The sequence below is a fragment of the Pogoniulus pusillus genome, chromosome 26 (genome assembly GCF_015220805.1).
Source record: "Pogoniulus pusillus isolate bPogPus1 chromosome 26, bPogPus1.pri, whole genome shotgun sequence".
NCBI lineage: Eukaryota > Metazoa > Chordata > Aves > Piciformes > Lybiidae > Pogoniulus > Pogoniulus pusillus.
The window spans coordinates 3285511-3303213 of NC_087289.1; the positions used below are offsets into that span (position 1 = coordinate 3285511).

The 17703-nt window shown below is 48.7% G+C and overlaps 1 protein-coding gene across 5 annotated transcripts in view; it reads right to left on the reverse strand.

The window, feature by feature from the left end:
• Positions 1-17486, reverse strand: part of FARP2 (FERM, ARH/RhoGEF and pleckstrin domain protein 2) — a 68374-nt gene extending 50888 nt beyond the window's left edge. For all 5 annotated transcript variants that reach the window (XM_064165702.1, XM_064165703.1, XM_064165701.1 and 2 more), the window contains exons 1-2: positions 17402-17486; positions 11538-11774 (exon numbers count right to left, since the gene is read on the reverse strand). In XM_064165702.1, coding sequence (XP_064021772.1) covers positions 11538-11741 — 204 coding nt within the window. In that variant the 5' untranslated portion in view covers positions 11742-11774; positions 17402-17486. The remainder of the gene's footprint in view (positions 1-11537; positions 11775-17401) is intronic.
• Between the last annotated feature and the right edge of the window lie 217 nt (positions 17487-17703).

The following is a 17703-nucleotide window of genomic DNA, read 5'->3' on the forward strand; positions in this document are numbered from 1 at the left end:
TGGGCAGCTAAAGGCAGTAGTTACAACGGAGTTGTTATTTCCTCTCTTGACCAGAAATATACAAACATTTTGGGGAGTTTAGAGCTCTGTTTATCTAAAGCCCTTTTCTAATCTGTTAGATCTCTGTCCAAACGCAGAGGGAGACATCAAAAACACCCTCAAAACTCCTTATTAATAACTGTCATTAAGGCTGTGTCTAAACAAGACCTGCATTTATGACTCCAGGGTGCTGTTTGAAGCACAGCTGTTACAAAGAAGGAAATAATGCATGATAGCAAGAGATACCATTCATTAACTTTTTGTTTTCATGGCTAAAACAAACCCACCTTGTCTAGTTTTCCATCTGCATGAAAAGTATTTTAGTGGAGAAGTAAAAAAACAGCTGTTTCATTGTACAGCAGTTTATTAGTTTTGCTTGGTATAAGTAACTCAAATGGAAATGGGCCCTGCCTGCTCACAGAAATGGGCATCTAGTGACAAGACATTCATAGAATGGTTTGGGTTGGAAGGAACCTTAAAGATCATCTAGTTTCAACCCCCTGCCATGGACAAGGACACTTCCCACTAGAGCAGATTGCTCAAGGCCACATCCAACCTGGCCTTGGCCACCTCCAGGGAAGGAACAGCCACAACTTCCCTGGGCAACCTTTTCCAGCATCTCACCACCCACACTATAAAGAATTTCTTCCTAATCTCACGTTTAAATACCCTCTGTCAGCTCAAAGTCCCTTGTTCTGTCACTACAAGCCCCTGTAAAAAGTCCCTGCCTAGAGGCTGAGGGAGCTGGGGGTGTGCAGCCTGCAGAAGAGGAGGCTCAGGGCAGAGCTCACTGCTGTCTGCAGCTACCTGAAGGGAGGCTGTAGCCAGGTGGGGGTTAGCCTCTTCTCCCAGGCAACCAGCAACAGAACAAGGGGACACAGTCTCAAGTTGTGTCAGGGGAGGTCTAGGCTGGATGTTAGAAGGAAGTTGTTGGCAGAGAGAGTGATTGGCACTGGAATGGGCTGCCCAGGGAGGTGGTGGAGTCACTGTCCCTGGAAGTGTTCAGGAAAAGCCTGGATGAGGCACTTGGTGCCATGGTCTGGTTGATTGTCTAGGGCTGGCTGCTAGGTTGGACAGGATGAGCTTGGAGGTCACTCCTAACCTGGTTGATTTTAAGATTCTCTCCTGTAGCCTCTTTCAGGTGCTGGAGGATGTTCTGAGGTCTCCCTGGAGCCTTCTTTTCTCCAGGCCAAACAGCCCCAACTCCCTCAACCACAGGGGAGGTTTTCCAACCCTCTGACCATCTTCATGGCTTCCTCTGGACCCTTTCCAGCAGTTCCACGTCCTTCTTTGTTGCAGACACCAGAACTGGATGCAGTGCTCCAAGTGGGGTCTCAGCAGAGCAGAGCAGAGGGGCAGAACCACCTCCCTTGTCCTGCTGGTCTCAATCCCAGGTTTCAGGTGCTCAGCTAAGCAGTATTTAATATCACTGTCCCAGCATTTAACAGTAAGTTTCAGCCTCAATTATTGTATTTTTTCCTCTAATACACTGTTTAAAAAACCCTGTGTTTCAAATAGATGTTTTTGGTTTATTCACTCAATAAGTGGTCTCAACTACAGGTTATTTTATTACTACAGTACTTCCTCCATGGAGTTGTTCAGGATGAGGCACTGAGCAACCAGACAGGATAAGAGGCAATGGCTTTGACATGGAAGAAGAGACATTTAGAGTGGAGATTAGGACGAAATTCTTTTGAGTCAAGGTGGTGAGACACTGGAACAGGTTGTCCAAGGAGGCCATGGATGCCCCTGCCCTGTAAGTGTTCAAAGCTAGGTTGGATGAGGCCCTCAGCAACCTGTTCTAGTGGGAGGTGTCCCTACCCATGGCAGGGACTTAGAACTAGACAACTTTGAATGTCCCTTCCAGCCCAACCCATTCTATCAATCTATGACAATAGCAAAACCAGTTTGCACTGCATTTAACAACCTAAAGAGCATCGGACGCACAACCTGGGATGTCAGAGCTTTTTGATTCTCTTCTACAAGGTCCTCCCACTGGTTCACACTCCTGCAGCCCCTGCTTACAGAAGACAACAATCCTCACTTCTTCCAAAACTGGGTCAACAGCTGGGAGTCAACCTGGCAGGTAGACAAGGTTTGTGAAACATCTACTCCTTCTCTAGTCACCGATAGGTATTCTTTTTCCCAGCCCAGTGAGTAGAGCCCAGCTGCCAGCACACCCAAGGTCTTGCACCCAAAGCAATTTCCTTCCCTCTGCACAAATTCAGCTAGCCTACATCTACACCTTGAAAACACATTTCTTTTGTTAAATAAGGTGTGGCACAGAATTCCTGGGTGGCACTGATCTCCACTTTGCTCAAATATGAAAGCTGCAAAACCAAGGAGACATTTCTGTTATGTTATTAAGCTGCTGGTTTGGCATAGGCACTCTAAAAGAAAAAGAAATCATTCTAAGACTCTTTCCCCTCCCCAGATTGTTTGTTCTAAGATTTCAACTGTTGGTTCATTGTGAAGTATGAGGTTTGTTTTTCAACAGAACACAGCCAGGCAAAAGATTGACAGAAAATAAGCCTCTGGCTCATTTAATTAAGGTTTGCTTTAAAATCTGTGATCATTTAAAAGGTTCAAGCAGTGTTAAAGCACTTTGCTGCCAAATGAACCAGCTCTACCCAACAAACATGCTTTTCCAGAGTGACTAGACTTGCCTGATGCCTGAAAATAGGAAAACAATAATTTGTTGACATGAGAAAAGATCTCCAAGAGGGAGGGAACAATGTGAATGAGACTGGGAAATGTGTTCTTAAGAAGACAGCAGGTAGAGACAAAAAAAAATGGTCCAAAGAGTGCTCTCATGCTGAAATACCTGTAGCAGTGAAAATAAAACATGTTGTGCTCAGAGAAAACAAAACCAGCACCAGAGCTAAGCATTCTATCAATGTGTGGTCCCCAGGCACAGAGGAGCCACATAAAAATTAGTGAGCATCGAGCAGAGCTGCTCAGTCAGTTCCATTAGCTGGAGAGAAAGACACCTGGAGAAGAGGAGGCTCAGGGGTGATCTTATTACTGTCTACAACTACCTGAAGGGACATTGTAGCCAGGTGAGGGGTGGCCTCTTCTCCCAGGCAACCAGCAATAGAACAAGGGGACACAGTCTCAAGTTGTGCCAGGGGAGGTCTAGGCTGGATGTCAGGAGGAAGTTCTTCACAGAGAGAGTGATTGGCATTGGAATGGGCTGCCCAGGGAGGTGGTGGAGTCACTGTCCCTGGAGGTGTTGAAGCAAAGCCTGGATGAGGCACTTAGTGCCATGGTCTGGTTGACTGGATAGGGCTGAGTGCTAGGTTGGACTTGATGAGCTTGGAGGTCTCTTCCAACCTGGTTGATTCTATGATTCTACACAAGCACCACTCCTCAACACCTCTGCTTCACACACTGCTCTTCACTACCTGGAGTACAAATAGGTCACCCAAACTAACCACATCACAGAAAAGAATTTCACAGGATGTTGCTGCTGGAAAATCTGGCACCAGAGTTGATACTTCCTCGTAATTAAACACTCAGATGACAACAGCAACAGCAGCAGCACGGAAAGCAACTGCTTTGGGGTGGCTGATCCCACAGAGAGGTGGCAGTAGAAATGCCAGAAGATTGCACTAATGGTGATGCTGAGACAGTTTTTACAACACATACTATTTCCAGCAACCTGCAAAGGGCCAGAGAATGCTCACTGGGAAGAGGATTCAGCCTCCTCAGCTGCTGCATTAGGTTACCTGCCTTATTTCAAGACCTTATATAACTTGGTGGCTGAAATAAGCAAGGACAGTTATGCATATGTGTTATATATAAGAAAATGTAATTCATATGTATGTAATTTGCACATAAAAGGTTTAGTTATAAAGACTGCCTGCCGTCAAAAGGGGCAATACTAAGAAAAGTGTGGCCAGCAGGTTGAGGGAGGTTCTCCTCCTCCACTGCTTTGTCCTGGTGAGACTACATCTAGAGCACTGTGTCCAGTTCTGGGCTCTCCAGTTCAAGAGAGACAGGGAACTACTGGAGAAAGTCCCACAGAGACCATGAAGATGTTGAGGGTGAATGGAGCAGACCTCTGATGAGGAGAGCCTGAAAGACCTGGAGTTGTTTAACTTGGAAGAGAGGAAAAGACTCTTGGAGGCACCTTATAGCTGCCTTCCAATACCTGAAGGGAGCCAATGGGAAGGCTGGAGAAGAACTAGTGACAGGACAAGGGGAAACGATTTGAAGCTGAAGCAGAGTAGTTTTAGACTTGAGAAGTAAATCTTTTATAGAGGGTAGCCTCACCACAGCACAGCTTTGTAAATATTCCATTTCTGTGATCTCCCTCTCACATGAGTAGGCAACTTGCCCTTGCCAGAGGTGCAGCTGGTTGAAAGGAGAAGCAGATGACACACAGGTATGCCTTTGCAACCCTGCTGATTGCAATTCACATTCCCAAGGCTGTGCTCCTCTGATTACTGCTGGGCACCAAGAGACACATCTGTGATCAAGGCCCTTTGTGCAGCAAGACTAACCTAAAATTCCTCTGTGCTGCCTCTCAGCACACTGCAATTCTCTAGCTGCCCTTAGAAGGCTGACAGCTGTTTTTTGGGGTACTGCTGGTGCAAAGCAGTAAATTGTTTTTATAACACAATTGAAGCACATTTGGTCCAATTTAAAAATGAACACTCCCCCTCCCCCCCCAAATGTCTGTCAATAAAATGGCTGCAATTTTACTTCTCCCCACCCAATACCACATTCCTACATTGCATCAAAAAAGTCCATCCCCAAAGACAAAATAACAGGTCTAAAAAAAAAACCCAAAGCAGTAGAATTAACAAGTGCCCAAATTGCAAAGCTTCACTTATGCTCTTTTTAAACCCTATGATAACTTCAGATAGTGAATTACTAACTTTCTCTTCTGAGGTCAGACAAAAATAAGCCCTAAGGCAGCTTATTTTCCCTATTTAGGAGAGTCAAAGCAGAGCAATGACAAACATCTGGCTATGATTCTTTCTGGAATTTTGACTATTTCTTCTCAGCCAGGGAAGAAAAACACTGAGCTGACTAACAGCATCTCGATTCCTTCAGCACACTGCTTAATAGGATTCAGAAGCAGCCTGTCCTCCCACTTCCCACATATTTAAGCTGTTAATACTTTTACAGCACAGAGCAAGGAAAAAAGGCTTTATGAAAGGAAGGTCTAAGGAGGGGAAGGGAGAGCAAGGGCTAGGCAGCTGGTGCCAGAGCCTGCCTGTGTTGGAGAGCCCAGAGCAGGCTGCCTCGTCCTGCCGCAGCCAACGAGGCTCTGGGCTTTGCCACAGGAAGAAGAGCCTCTCTGAAATGCCATTGCACAGGAGATGTTTTGCAGTGCCCACAGCACACTCTCCATTTTTAACAGACAGATTTATCTTAGACTTGCACAGTAACAGCATTTTAAGCTGCAGAATTCCTGCTTTGGTCCCAGTGAAGTCCTCATCCCTGCAAGGAGTTACTGATAAGCAGCACTTCCAGCGTGCACAAGCTGAAAACAACTCTCTTCCAAACCACAGGAAGTCACAAGGCATATACAAGCTGCTGGATTGTTTCCTTCACTGCCTCAAAAACCTCCCGTGGGCCCAGCCCAGCTCCTGATTTGGCTCCCCACTGTAACCAGTCTTGGCTGCGTGCTCCAACAGCCAGTGGTAAAAAAGGGACATCTGAAGAAGTGCCATTCTCATGACACCTTTTTAATGGCAAAGTCCTGGCAACTGCACAGAAAGCAGAATAACTAAGCACAGTTATTTTACTGTAAACACATGGACAGACAGAAAGCAGAGTAACTAAGTGCAGTTATTCTAATCTAAACACATGGAAAGTAACTTTGTGCTTGCAATAATGCATTTTGTGAATTTAAATCAAGCAAGGAAGAGTTCCATAGGTGGCCAGCAAAGACAGTAGCACCGAGGGACAGAGCAATTACCAAGTGAGCTTAGTATCAAATAAGCCACTAAAGTATTGTGGTAATACAGAATGACAGAATCAGACAGGTTGGAAGAGACCTCCAAGATCATCCAGTCCAACCTAGCACCCAGCCCTAGCCAGTCAACCAGACATGGCACTAAGTGCCTCATCCAGGCTTCTCTTGAACATCTCCAGGGACAGTGACTCCACCACCTCCCTGGGCAGCCCATTCCAATGGCAATCACTCTCTCTGCCAACAACTTCCTCCTAACATCCAGCCTATACTTCCCCTGGCACAGCTTGAGACTGTGTCCCCTTGTTCTGTTGCTGCTTGCCTGGCAGAAGAGCTCAACCCCCCCTGGCTACAGCCTCCCTTCAGGTAGTTGTAGACAGCAATGAGCTCTGCCCTGAGCCTCCTCTGCTGCAGGCTGCACACCCCCAGCTCCCTCAGCCTCTCCTCACAGGGCTCTGCTCCAGGCCCCTCACAGCTTTGTCGCCCTCCTGTGGACACCTTCCAGTACTGCAACATCTCTCTTGAATGGAGGAGCCCAGAACTGGACACAGCACTCAAGGTGTGGCCTGAGCAGTGCTGAGTACAAGGGCAGAAGAACCTCCCTTGTCCTGCTGCCCACACTGTTCCTGAGCCAGGCCAGGATGTCATTGGCTCTGCTGCCCAGCTGGGCACACTGCTGGCTCATGTTCAGCTGCTATCTACCAGTACCCCCAGGTCCCTTCCTTCCTGGCTGCTCTCAGCCACTCAGTCCCCAGCCTGGAGTGCTGCTAGTACTAAGTTTTACATGTACACCAGTAAACTCCAAAACAGATATGATTCTATGATTCTATATAAGCCTTGAGATAATGATACTTAATAAAAATAGACAGCAAAGGGGAAAATAACAAACAGAAGTGCAATTTAACTTAAATATAATTAAAACAATTCTTCACCGCACTGAGACTTCATTTCAACTCTGCTCTGACTGAGAAAGGCTGGATCAGATGATCCTTGGGATCCTTTCTAACCTGACATTCTGTGATTCTGTCTCTGATGTGGAGTTCCCTCCTTTGAATAACTTCAAAACCCATCTGCTTTGGCAAGGGGGTTGAACAGAATGATCTGCAGAGGTCCCTTCCCTGCCTCCCACCATCCTGTTTGAGAAGCCTCATGAATGGCACCAGAGTATAAACATTTCCCTCCAAGGCCACCCAGCAGTGCCAGATGGAGAGGGCCACATGGCACAGCACTGCAGGCATGTGAAACATGCTCCAGCTTTCTCATGCTCAGTAACAAAAGGAGAAAAGGTACAAGCACCTTCAAGAAACTGAGTCATGCCCAAGAAACAACAGGCCTGGTGCTTCAAGAAACTGAGTCATGTCTGGGAAACAACAGGCCTGGTGCTTCAAGAAACTGAGTCATGCCTGGGAAACAAGAGGCCTAGTGGAATACAACAAAAAAACCCAAAAGTCCCAACAAAATGAAAAAGCATTTTCCTAAATCCTAGCTTCACACTATGAGGTGTGAGCCTGGCTCATGCAGAAAAACCTCGAGGGCATGGTGAGACTGCAGGACAGAACAAAATTCCCAGTACAGTCAGTTAGTATCCTGGGCTGCATCAGAGGGACTCTGGCCAGCAGGGCAAGAAAGGGGACTCTGACCCTTTGCTCTTGTGAGACACGACCTCGAATGCTGCATCCAGTCATAATAAAGTCTCAGAGGTGTTGAAGCAAGTCCAGAGGAGGGCCACAAAGAAGATCCAAAGGCTGGAACACCTCTGCTAGGTTGAGGATAGGCTGAGGGAGCTGGGGTTGTTCAGCCAGCAGAAGAGACTTTGTAGGGAATTTTAGAGCAGCCTTCCAGTAGCTGAAGGGAGCCTACAGGAAAGCTGGAGAGGGACTTTTCATAAGGGTGTCTAGAGACAGGACAAGGAGGAATGGTTTGAAGCTGAGGAAGAGTAGGTTTAGACTGGATCTGAGGAAGAAGCTCTTCAGCAATGAGACTCTGGAACAGGTTGCCCAGGCAGGCTGTGGATGCCTCCTCTCTGAAAGTGTTTAAGGCTGGGTTGGATGATGCCTTGAGCAGCTGAGTCTAGCTGAGAGGCACTGCTGCCCATGGTGGGGAGGTTGGAGAGGATGATCTCTGAGGTCCATTCTGTGATTCCATGAAAGCTAAGGTGAATTCAAAGCAATGTAAAGCTAACTCATACTACTGATGTGTTTTGTTGAGAAGCAAGTTGCTTCACTATTTCTAGGAAAAGAAAGAACACATTTCTGTCCTAAAAGCAACCCCAAAAAACCCAACAGCACAAAAGAAAACAATTTAGCCTAAGTGTTCTCATCGACTAAAACAGGCAGGCAGACCCAGATGACTTTGCAGAGCACTAAGAACTGTACTGATTTTTACAGTGGTTATTGCAGCTCTACAGAATTCATTCCCCAGTAGGTGGAAAGAAAGAAAAATTCACCTACAGGATAATGTACAAATATTTCTCTCTCCCTCATTTGCTTTTATGTTCAAGCAGAAGGAGAAGAGGAAGTACAGGCAGTTGAAGAGGAGCCAAGTTCTCCTTACACGGAGTTTGGTAAACTTGAAGCATAATAATCTAAACTTCTTTTTTGAGGGCACTTCCTCATTGCATAGAGCATAAATCACCTAATTAATGCAAGGCCATATATTTCCTATCCAAGGAACACCATAGAGACTAAATATTAAACATCACATTCTGGCAGCAGTGCCATCAGATGTCCTCTAAGGTTATGCAAAGAGAAAACTGGGTCAGAGAGGCAGACCTCCTAATCTGCCTATCTACAGACCATGGAATCATAGAAAAGAGCCTGGCACCTTTATCTTGGCACCCCCCCCTCTCAGATATTTATAGGCATTAATAAGATCCCCTCTCAGCCTTCTCTTCTCAAGACTAAACAGGCCCTAGTCTCTCAGCCTTTCTACACAGGAGTGTGTAGAAAGGCTGAGTTCCAGTCCCTTCATCATCTCCATAGCTCTCCACTGGACTCTCTACAGCAGATCCCTGTCTCTCTCAAATTCTGGAGCCCCAAACTAGGACACAGCTTGCATTTTTTGACATCACTACATGTGTCCACCATGTCTAGGTGCTGTTGGATGAGAAGCTGGACATGAGCCAGCAATGGGCATTTGGAGTCCAGGCCAGTGGCATCCTGGGTTGCATCAGAAGTGTGGCCAGCAGGTTAAGAGAGGTGATCCTGCCCCTCTGCTCTGCTCTGGTAAGACCTCACCTGGACTGCTGTGTCCAGCTATGAGACACTCAACACAAGAGAGACATGGATCTGCTAGAGAGGGTCCAGAGGAGGCCAGGAAGACGATCAGAGGGCTGGAGCATGTCTCCTTTGAAGACAGACTGAGGGAATTGCAGCTGTTTAGCTTGGAAAAGAGAAGGCTCCAAGGAGATCTCAGAGCTGCATTTCATTATCTGAAGGGGACCTACAGGAAGGCTGAGGATGGACTGATCAGAAGGGCTTGTGGTTATAGAATGAGGCAATGGTTTGAAACTGAAGCAGGGTAGATTTAGGCTGGACATCAGGAGGAAGCTCTTCACAATGAGACTGATGAAACACTGGAACAGGTTGTCCAGGGAGGTGGTTAAGCACCATCCCTGGAAACATTCAAGATCAGACTTAATGTGGCCCTGGGCAGCCTGATCTAGCTGGAAGTGTCCCTGCTGACTGCAGAGGAGTTGGACAAGATGACCTCTGAGGGTCCCTTCCAACCCAATGTGATCTGTGAAACTAAAAAGAGAGGGAGCCAATGATAAGATGTAGAAAAGGGTCAGGCAGTAGCAGCTGAGAGGTACAACAGCTGAACAGGCTGAGTCTTACTGCAACACGTGAAATGGAGTTGGGAAGGCTAAACCCAACAAGAAGGTGATCATGAGAATGAAGGTGTGAGATGAGGTGGTCCTAGATGACAGCAGTTTCAGCTGTTCAGATAAACAGCCCCACCCTAGAGACTCTGTACACAGAGTGCCTGTAGGAGATGGCCCACTCTAGGAAATGAAGGAGCAAAAGGTCAACAGAAACCACCTCACTGGTCAGACAGCTGAGACTGGAGCATGAACCACAGTGGTCCAAACAAAGTAACAGTGTCAGTGAGCAATTGATGGAGTTCACCATAAACATGCAGCTTGATGCTGACACACAAATATCCAAACCAGGTCTCAGCAGGCAAAGGCTGATTCTATTCAAATCTAAGAGACAGTCAAGAGCTGAGACAATGTAAAGAATGGAGCCAGAGCTGAACATGCATTCAGAGATAAGACTGAAAAGAAAGTGCTGTGGGGTAAGACAAGTGATAGAGGATGGAGCTAAGCTGAACCTGCACTGGAAGCTAGAGAGCAATGAAGATAACTGGAAGGGTAGAGAGTCAAGACTGCTCCAGCAGGTGAGGGAGAACCAGGTCAAGACTGTTTCCAAGGAGATGGCATCCACAACCACTCTGGACAACCTATTCCTATGTCTCACCATCCTCACACTTAAGAACTTCCGAAGATCCAGTGTGAACCCACTCTCCCTCAGCCTAAAACCATTCTCCCTTGCCCTGTCCCTAGATACCCTTATGAAAAGTCCCTCTAAAGCCTTCCTGTAGAATCCCTTCAGGTACTGGAAAGCAAATCTAAAGTCTCCCCTAGAGTTTTCTCTTCTCCAGGCTGAACAGCCAGTGTTTTCAGTCTGTCCTCATAGTAGAGGAGTTCCAGACCTTGGATCATCTTTGTGGCCCATCTCTGGACTTGTTCAAACAGTTCCATATCCTTCTTACGATGAGGAGACCAGAAGTGGATGTAGTATTTGAGGCTGGGTCTCACAAGAGCAAAGTGGCAGAATCACCTCTCTCAACCTGCTGGCCACACTCAAGTCAATTTGATACTAATGCAGCAGATGAGATAGCTCAGCATCTTCACCAGAGCAGAGCTTTTTCTAACAGATTTTTAGGCAAGCCAAAGCCTGAGCAAGGTTAATGCTGAGAACAAAACAAGAATCTGAAGAACAAACATTTTTTTTAGAAGAACCACTCCAATTTGGTTTTTCTTCAACTCTTAATTAAGCAAGTCTACTTTTTAGCACAGATTTTCAGCAACACTCTCACCCCCCTGCTGCCTCCTTCCCAGTGTGGCAAAACCCAACATCTTCTAGATAGGGGGCAAGTGTACCTAGAGAGGCTACAAACCACCGAAACAACGAACAAGAAGTGGTAACTAATACAAACCCCTCTTCTGCTCTCCCAACTGCAAATCAAAGCTGCAACTAGCTCAGGAAGCAACACCAGAAAGTCACTTGGTGTGTGCCCCCCCACAGCAAGTGACAGTTAAAAGTTTCTTGATAAAGTATGTGCCTGCAGTTAAGGTCTGTTAAAAACACAAAACACCTGGTACACCTAAAAGACTTCAAAACCCAAGCTCTGCTGCTCCTTGAACTGCTTGTAATTAGGCAAAATCCAACAGCAACCCGTGCTCTAGATATCACCTCAAAGCCTCCCTGCCCTGCACAGCAGCAAATCCTCTGATCTTTACATCACCAGAGGTGAAGTGCACTTGAAAGCAGGTGTAAACCTCTCTTACCTCAATCTCAAGCACTTCCACCGTGTTGTCCAACATCTTTATTTTGATGGGTAAGTCACGCTCATGACTCTTGGCAGGTGATGATGCCATTGCAGTAGAAAGGTTCTGTCCTGGCTCCAAAGTGCTCACTCCTGTGGTCTTTTGGACACCCAAACGAGAGCCAGGAGTCTGCAAGACTCTGTATGTTCCTTCTATCTCTCCCATCTTCCAACAACAACAAGAAGAGAGTAAAGAAACCTGGAAGAAAAAAAGTAGGATTACATCCTGAAAGATGTAACCAATATCCTGCATGAAAACACCACCCACTGAAGCACAATCACACACCAAGTCCTTATTTAATGCTCTTCATAATGTCATCAAAATTACCAATAAAGTTAATGAAACTGGCCAAAAGTCCAGCTGCTGGAGGAAAAAAATAAGTGACAAACGGCCCCTAAACTGTTCCAAAACCTGATTAGGAAATAGGACACTGAATTCATAGAATCACAGAATAGCAGGGGTTGGAAGGGACATCTCTGAAGATATTGAGTCCATCCCCTCTGCCACAGCAAGATGGCCTAGGGTAGGTCCAAGAGGAATGCATTCAGGCAAGTCTTGAAAGTCTCCAGAGAAAAAGACTCCACAGCCTCTCCGGGCTGCCTGCTCCAGGGCTCCAGCAGCCTTACAGCAAAGAAGTTTCTCATGTTGAGGTGGAATTTTTTGTGCTTCAGTTTGTATCCACTGCCCTTTGTCCTGTCATAGGACACCACTGAAAGACTGGCACCTTCTTCTTGACATCCACCCCTGAGATACTTATAAATGTTCAAAGATCAACTCTCAGCCTTCTCTTCTCTAGGCTAAACAGCCCCCAGATCTCTCAGCTTTTCCTCATCAGACAGGTGATCAACCCTTCCTCAGCCTCACAGCCCTCACTTGGCCTCTCTCCAGTATTTCCCTGTCACATCATGCCCTCTGCCCATCTTACACACCAACATGTCAATTCCCAGTTAACTGTTCTGCAAATGTACCTCCCTAAACCAGGTCTTGTGCTCACAGCACAAGAAAGGCCACATGGAGCAGGCAGTGGAACGTAAGCCAGGACACTGCCACTGACTTTGCTGCCACATGAGACTGCACCCCAAGATAACAGGAATAATTAACTTTCTTCATCTTCCAAAGTGATGACTCAGTCAAAACCATAACTGCTCCAACCCATGCTGGCAGCTCAGAGCCTTCATAATGCAGATTCCTGCTGCAGATAACAGTCCTTCAACTTATTAGCAAACCTCTGCTGGATCCAGATTAAGTCAGTGAGTAAAAATCTCAATTACAGACATCTACACTAGTTCAAGTAGGCTGACTCCTACACGAGCCTTACATTCATGCTTTCGTGGCAGTTGTTTGTAGAGCAAATGTTCCATTTCACATGGGGAAAAAAAAAACCTTGCGTGCCTCTGCCCAGCTCTTCTGTGCCATGGAAGCAGCAGCAGGATCTGCAGGTGGACTGCAGCAGGCTGCAGTGGCAGAGAGTGCTGGAGGCAGCAAACTTCCCCCAAATGACTCCAAAATATGGTTAGGAAATAGGACACTCATTTCATAGAACCACTGAACAGTAGAGGTTGGAAGGGACACCTCTAGAGATCATCAAGTCCAACCCCTCTGCTAAAGTAGAATCACCCAGGGCAGGTCACACAGGAACAAGTCTAGATGGGTCTTGAAAGTCTCCAGAGAAGGAGACTCCAAAACATCTCTGGGCAGCCTGCTCCAGGGCTCCAGCACCCTCATAGTAAAGAAGTTCCTCCTTGTGTTGAAGTGGAACTTCCTGTGCTCCAATTTGTGTCCATTGCCTCTTGTCCTATCACAGGGCACCACTGAAAAGAGACTGGACCCTTCTTCTTGATGCAAAGAAGGTGGTGCTAGTCCAGGACCTGGCAACGAGGCCCTAGGCAGAAAATCAGCCAAAAACCCAACAGGCTCCTGGCTGCTTTTGTTGCATTTCCCCAAAACCAGGCTAGGTCTGAACAACTGGCAGCATTTGGACACCAACACTGGGACAACCTTTTGCACAGCCACCACACTAGAACCATCCAGTGAAGTGTCAGGTGATTGTTTGGTAATGAAGGTGTTTTGTGCAAAAAGGAGAGAGGCAGATCGCAAAACATCTCTCTGTCCCTCTACACTTTGAGTAGGTAGGCAGCCTACTCTGGGGATTTAAATGGAGCCAGCCTTACCTGTACTAAGAACTGGCAGGGGAGGTTAGGTTTCGATCCTTGCACACTCTGAGGTTGGTGAGACACATTCCCAGCTTGCAGACTGGTGAGTTTCAACATTACACCTGAGGTTTTACTCTTCTCATTTTATAGTTTCAGACCCCTGCACAGGTAAACATGTCACAGATGTCACCTAATTACACCTACTGGAAGGCTTGTTTGTCTTAGTGGACTCTCAGAGTCCTTGGGCTGTTGCAGAGCCCTGCCTGAGCAGCACAGCTTGCAACCACCACAGAGGTGCCTCCAGCCTCCTGGCTGATGACACATATGATGAGAAAGATGATCTCAATCTTAAAAGTGTGCACACACTGTCCAGTGCCAGATCTATCTCCTGGTAGGAGGAAAAGTGAGCTTAGGAGGCTTGGCCTCATGCCCTGCCAAAGACACGTTTGAAAAAATACCTACTTCTGGACTAGTCCCCAGACAGCACAGAGATAGAGCTCCATGGAATCGTTTGGCTTGGAAGGGGCCTTAAACATCATCCAGTTCCCAGCCCTCTGCCATGGGCAGGGACACCTTCCACTAGACCAAGTTGCTTAAGGCCTCCTCCAACCTGGCTTTGAACACCTCCAAGAAGGAGGCATCCACAACCTCTCTAGGCAACCTGTTCCAGCATCTCACCACTGTCAAGCATTTCTTCCTAATCTCCAGTTTAAATCTCCTCTCTTCCAGCTTCATTCCACTCCCTCTCATCTTGTCATTACAAGCCCTTGTATAAGGTCCCTTCCCAGCTCTGCTGTAGCTTCCATCAGGTACTGGAAGGCTGCTCTAAGGTCTCCTTGGAGCCGCCTCTTCTCCAGGCTGAACAGCCCCAGCTCTCTCAGTCTGTCTCCATAGGGGAGATGTTCTGAGTCCTCTGGGCTCACTCCAGGAGTCAGATGTCTCTACTGTGCTGGGGGCATTCAGATTTGAAAGGTCTAAGGAGCATCTGGTCAGAAAACACAATGTGCTCCCCTGGAAAATCAATGCCCTGCCCACTGTGTGGCTGTGACCATCTCCCCATGCCACATCCCGTTCCCTCCCCATGCATGCTACCAACACCATCACAAGTATTAAAAATCACCCAAATAGCCTGGCCTCCCTCAGCTGCCTCCAAAAACTGACCTGTGAGGAGTATTAACAAGCCAAGCACTACTTCCAGTTTCACCATCACTTATAGTTACAGATCAATTTTCATGCAAACAGACTGCATAGAGCATCTCTCAACAAAAACTGCTGTGCAGTTCAGGCTGTTCAGGCAGCACTGCAGTCCAGGGAGCTGACTAAATGACAGGCAGAAGGAAATCAAAGAGTAAAGCCTGAGACAAGCTGCAAGTACCAGGAAGAAAGAGAGGTTCTAAGGGCAGAGCAGAGAAAGTGTCCAACAGTACCGAGAGCCTCCTACCCCAGGAGAGCCAGAAGAAATGAAGGTTCACAGATTGCATTAGGTGGAAAAGGACCCCCAAAGGTCGTCTTGTCCAACTCCCCTGCAGTCAGCTGGGGCACCTCCAACTAGATCAGGCTGCCCAGGGGCACACTGAGTTTGACTCACAGATTGCATAAGGTTGGAAGGGACCCTCAAAGATTGTCTTTTTCTAGCCTCCCTGAAGTCAGCAGGGACACCTCCAACTGATCTTGAATGTCTTCAGGGACGGGCCCTCCACCACATCCCTGCACTGCCTGTTCCAGTATTTCACCACTCTCATCGTGAAGAGCTTCCTCTTAATGTCCAACCTAAATCCACCCTGCTCCAGATTCAAACACTGCCCTTTGTCCTACCAACACAAGCCCTTCTAAACAGTCCCTCCCCAGACTATCTGTAGGTCTCCTTTGAACATTGGAATGTAGCTATAAGGGTCCCTTAGAATCTGCTCTTCTCCAGATCTCATCTGCCTTCTCACCAATGTGAAATAAAATGCCACATTACCGCATTCAGGTTGAAAAAGACCTGTATGATCATCAAGTCTGATCATAAATCTAACATTGCCAAGTCCACCACTGAACCACATTCCATATTAGCAGTTCTAAGAACAAAAAACCTTCCCTGCATTCACTCATGCTGAAGATCTTCACACTGAGTGCTTACTCCGATTAATTTCCCATCAAACCTAAATTAGGTCCCTGAGGCTCAGTGACAGAATGACTGCCACACTCAGCCCCACATTACAGAGTCATGGAATGGTTTTGGTTGGAAAGGACCTTAAAGATCACCTAGTTCCAAGCCCCCTGCCTTGGGTAGGGGACACCTTCCACTTGACTGGGTTGCTAAATGAAGAAGCAGACAGACTAATATGTAAAAATTTCAGGTAGCTACCTACGTCTTTTGTTGCCTTTTATAAATAACTTCAAAGTCTCAATGATTTTTATTTTCCACTTAGGTGGAATAAACTTATTTTTCAGAAGCAAGACAGCATTTTTCAGCTAGCAGCAGGTCTGGAGGGGCAGCCTTCACAAGACACCAAAGGCTTTCAAATGAGCTGCTCCAAGGACGGTGCCTCTAAGTCAGTGAAAACCACTGCATGCCACCCCTTGCCTCTGCAGAAGCCTGGGCTAAAGTAATGCCAGGGTCCCAGCTCTCCAGTGTGAGCAAGACGATCTCTGCCTCCCAGGAAAAGGGATCTACCTACACGCGGTGGACTCCAAAAGGAGCAGCATGGAAGTGCTCTCAGCAGGAGCTCTCAATTCGGCTCCCCTTCAGCCCACCAGACGCAAACCTTCCTCTGTTATCCTTTTCAAAAGGCAACAGCAAGCTGCCAACATCGCAACGCCGAGGGGGCCCCAAGGCATGCACCGAGTCCAACGACTGCAACCCAGAGGGACGAACCCCAGGAGTGTCCCAGGGACTTCCGAAGAGCCACCTCTCCCCGGAGCCCTCACTCCTGCTACAAACAGTTCCTGTCACAGCCACGGAGGGGTCGCAGCTGTCTCCCGCAGCGCTGCATGGCTGCGGCCAGCAGCACCATGTGCCAGAGGCCACAGGCTTGCCTGGAAGACGGATGTGCAGGACGGGAAAGAGAAGAACTGGCCCTGCCAGAGCAGTGGGGCTTCAGGAACGCTTCTTCAGGAGATCACGGGCAGTCAGCGGGGTGCGTCAGCGCTCACAGCCCCCTCACAGCCCCAGCCCCAGCCCGACGTGCGCGGGGAATGCGTGGCGGGGAGGCCGATGGTGAAGGGCTGGGCGCAGGTGCTCCAACACTCCTGGCCACGGAAGCAGCGGCGGAGCCGCCAGGCCAAGCCCCGCGCCACACAACCGGGAAGGCGCTTCCGACCCCCCGCCAACCAAAGCCCCTTGTGCTGGGGCCAGAGAAGCCAGGACTGCGGACCCCGCGGCGAAGCGGCCAGGGCCGAGCCGGGCTCTCTTCCATCGAGGCTCCCACGCGAAAGCCTCCGCCCGGAGCTGCAACTCACGACAGCGCCCGACGCGCCCACGGAGCCGACCGCGCCGAGACGGACCGGGCCGAGCCCGACCAAGCCAAGCCGCCAGCCCGGGGCGCCACTCGCCGGCAGCCTCGTTCCGGGGCCCACCCGGGGGCTGCCTCCCTCACTTCCCACCCCCGCCAACCCGGGCCGCCGAGCGGCTGTCAGCCAGCCCGTGCCGCCGCCGTGCAGGACGCCTCGAAGAACGCCGCACCTCACCTCGGCGCCGAGGGCCAGGCCAGCGCCGTGCCGCCGCCGTCCCGCCGCAGAGCCCCGGCCCCGCACTGCCTGCCCGCACTGGCCCGGCGCCGGCCCCGCCCCGCGCCACCATTGGCCGCCCGGGCCCGGGGGTTCCGGTGACGCCGACTCGTCTCGCCGTGAGCCTGCGCCGCTGGCAGCGGGATGGGGTCCGGTGGCCGGTCGCAGAGCCCGGGCGGGTTAAGGGGCGGCAGGGTGGCGTCCTCCCCGCCGGCTCAGGCACGCAGCGCTGTGCCGCACCGCTCGTCCCGTCCCTGCAGCAG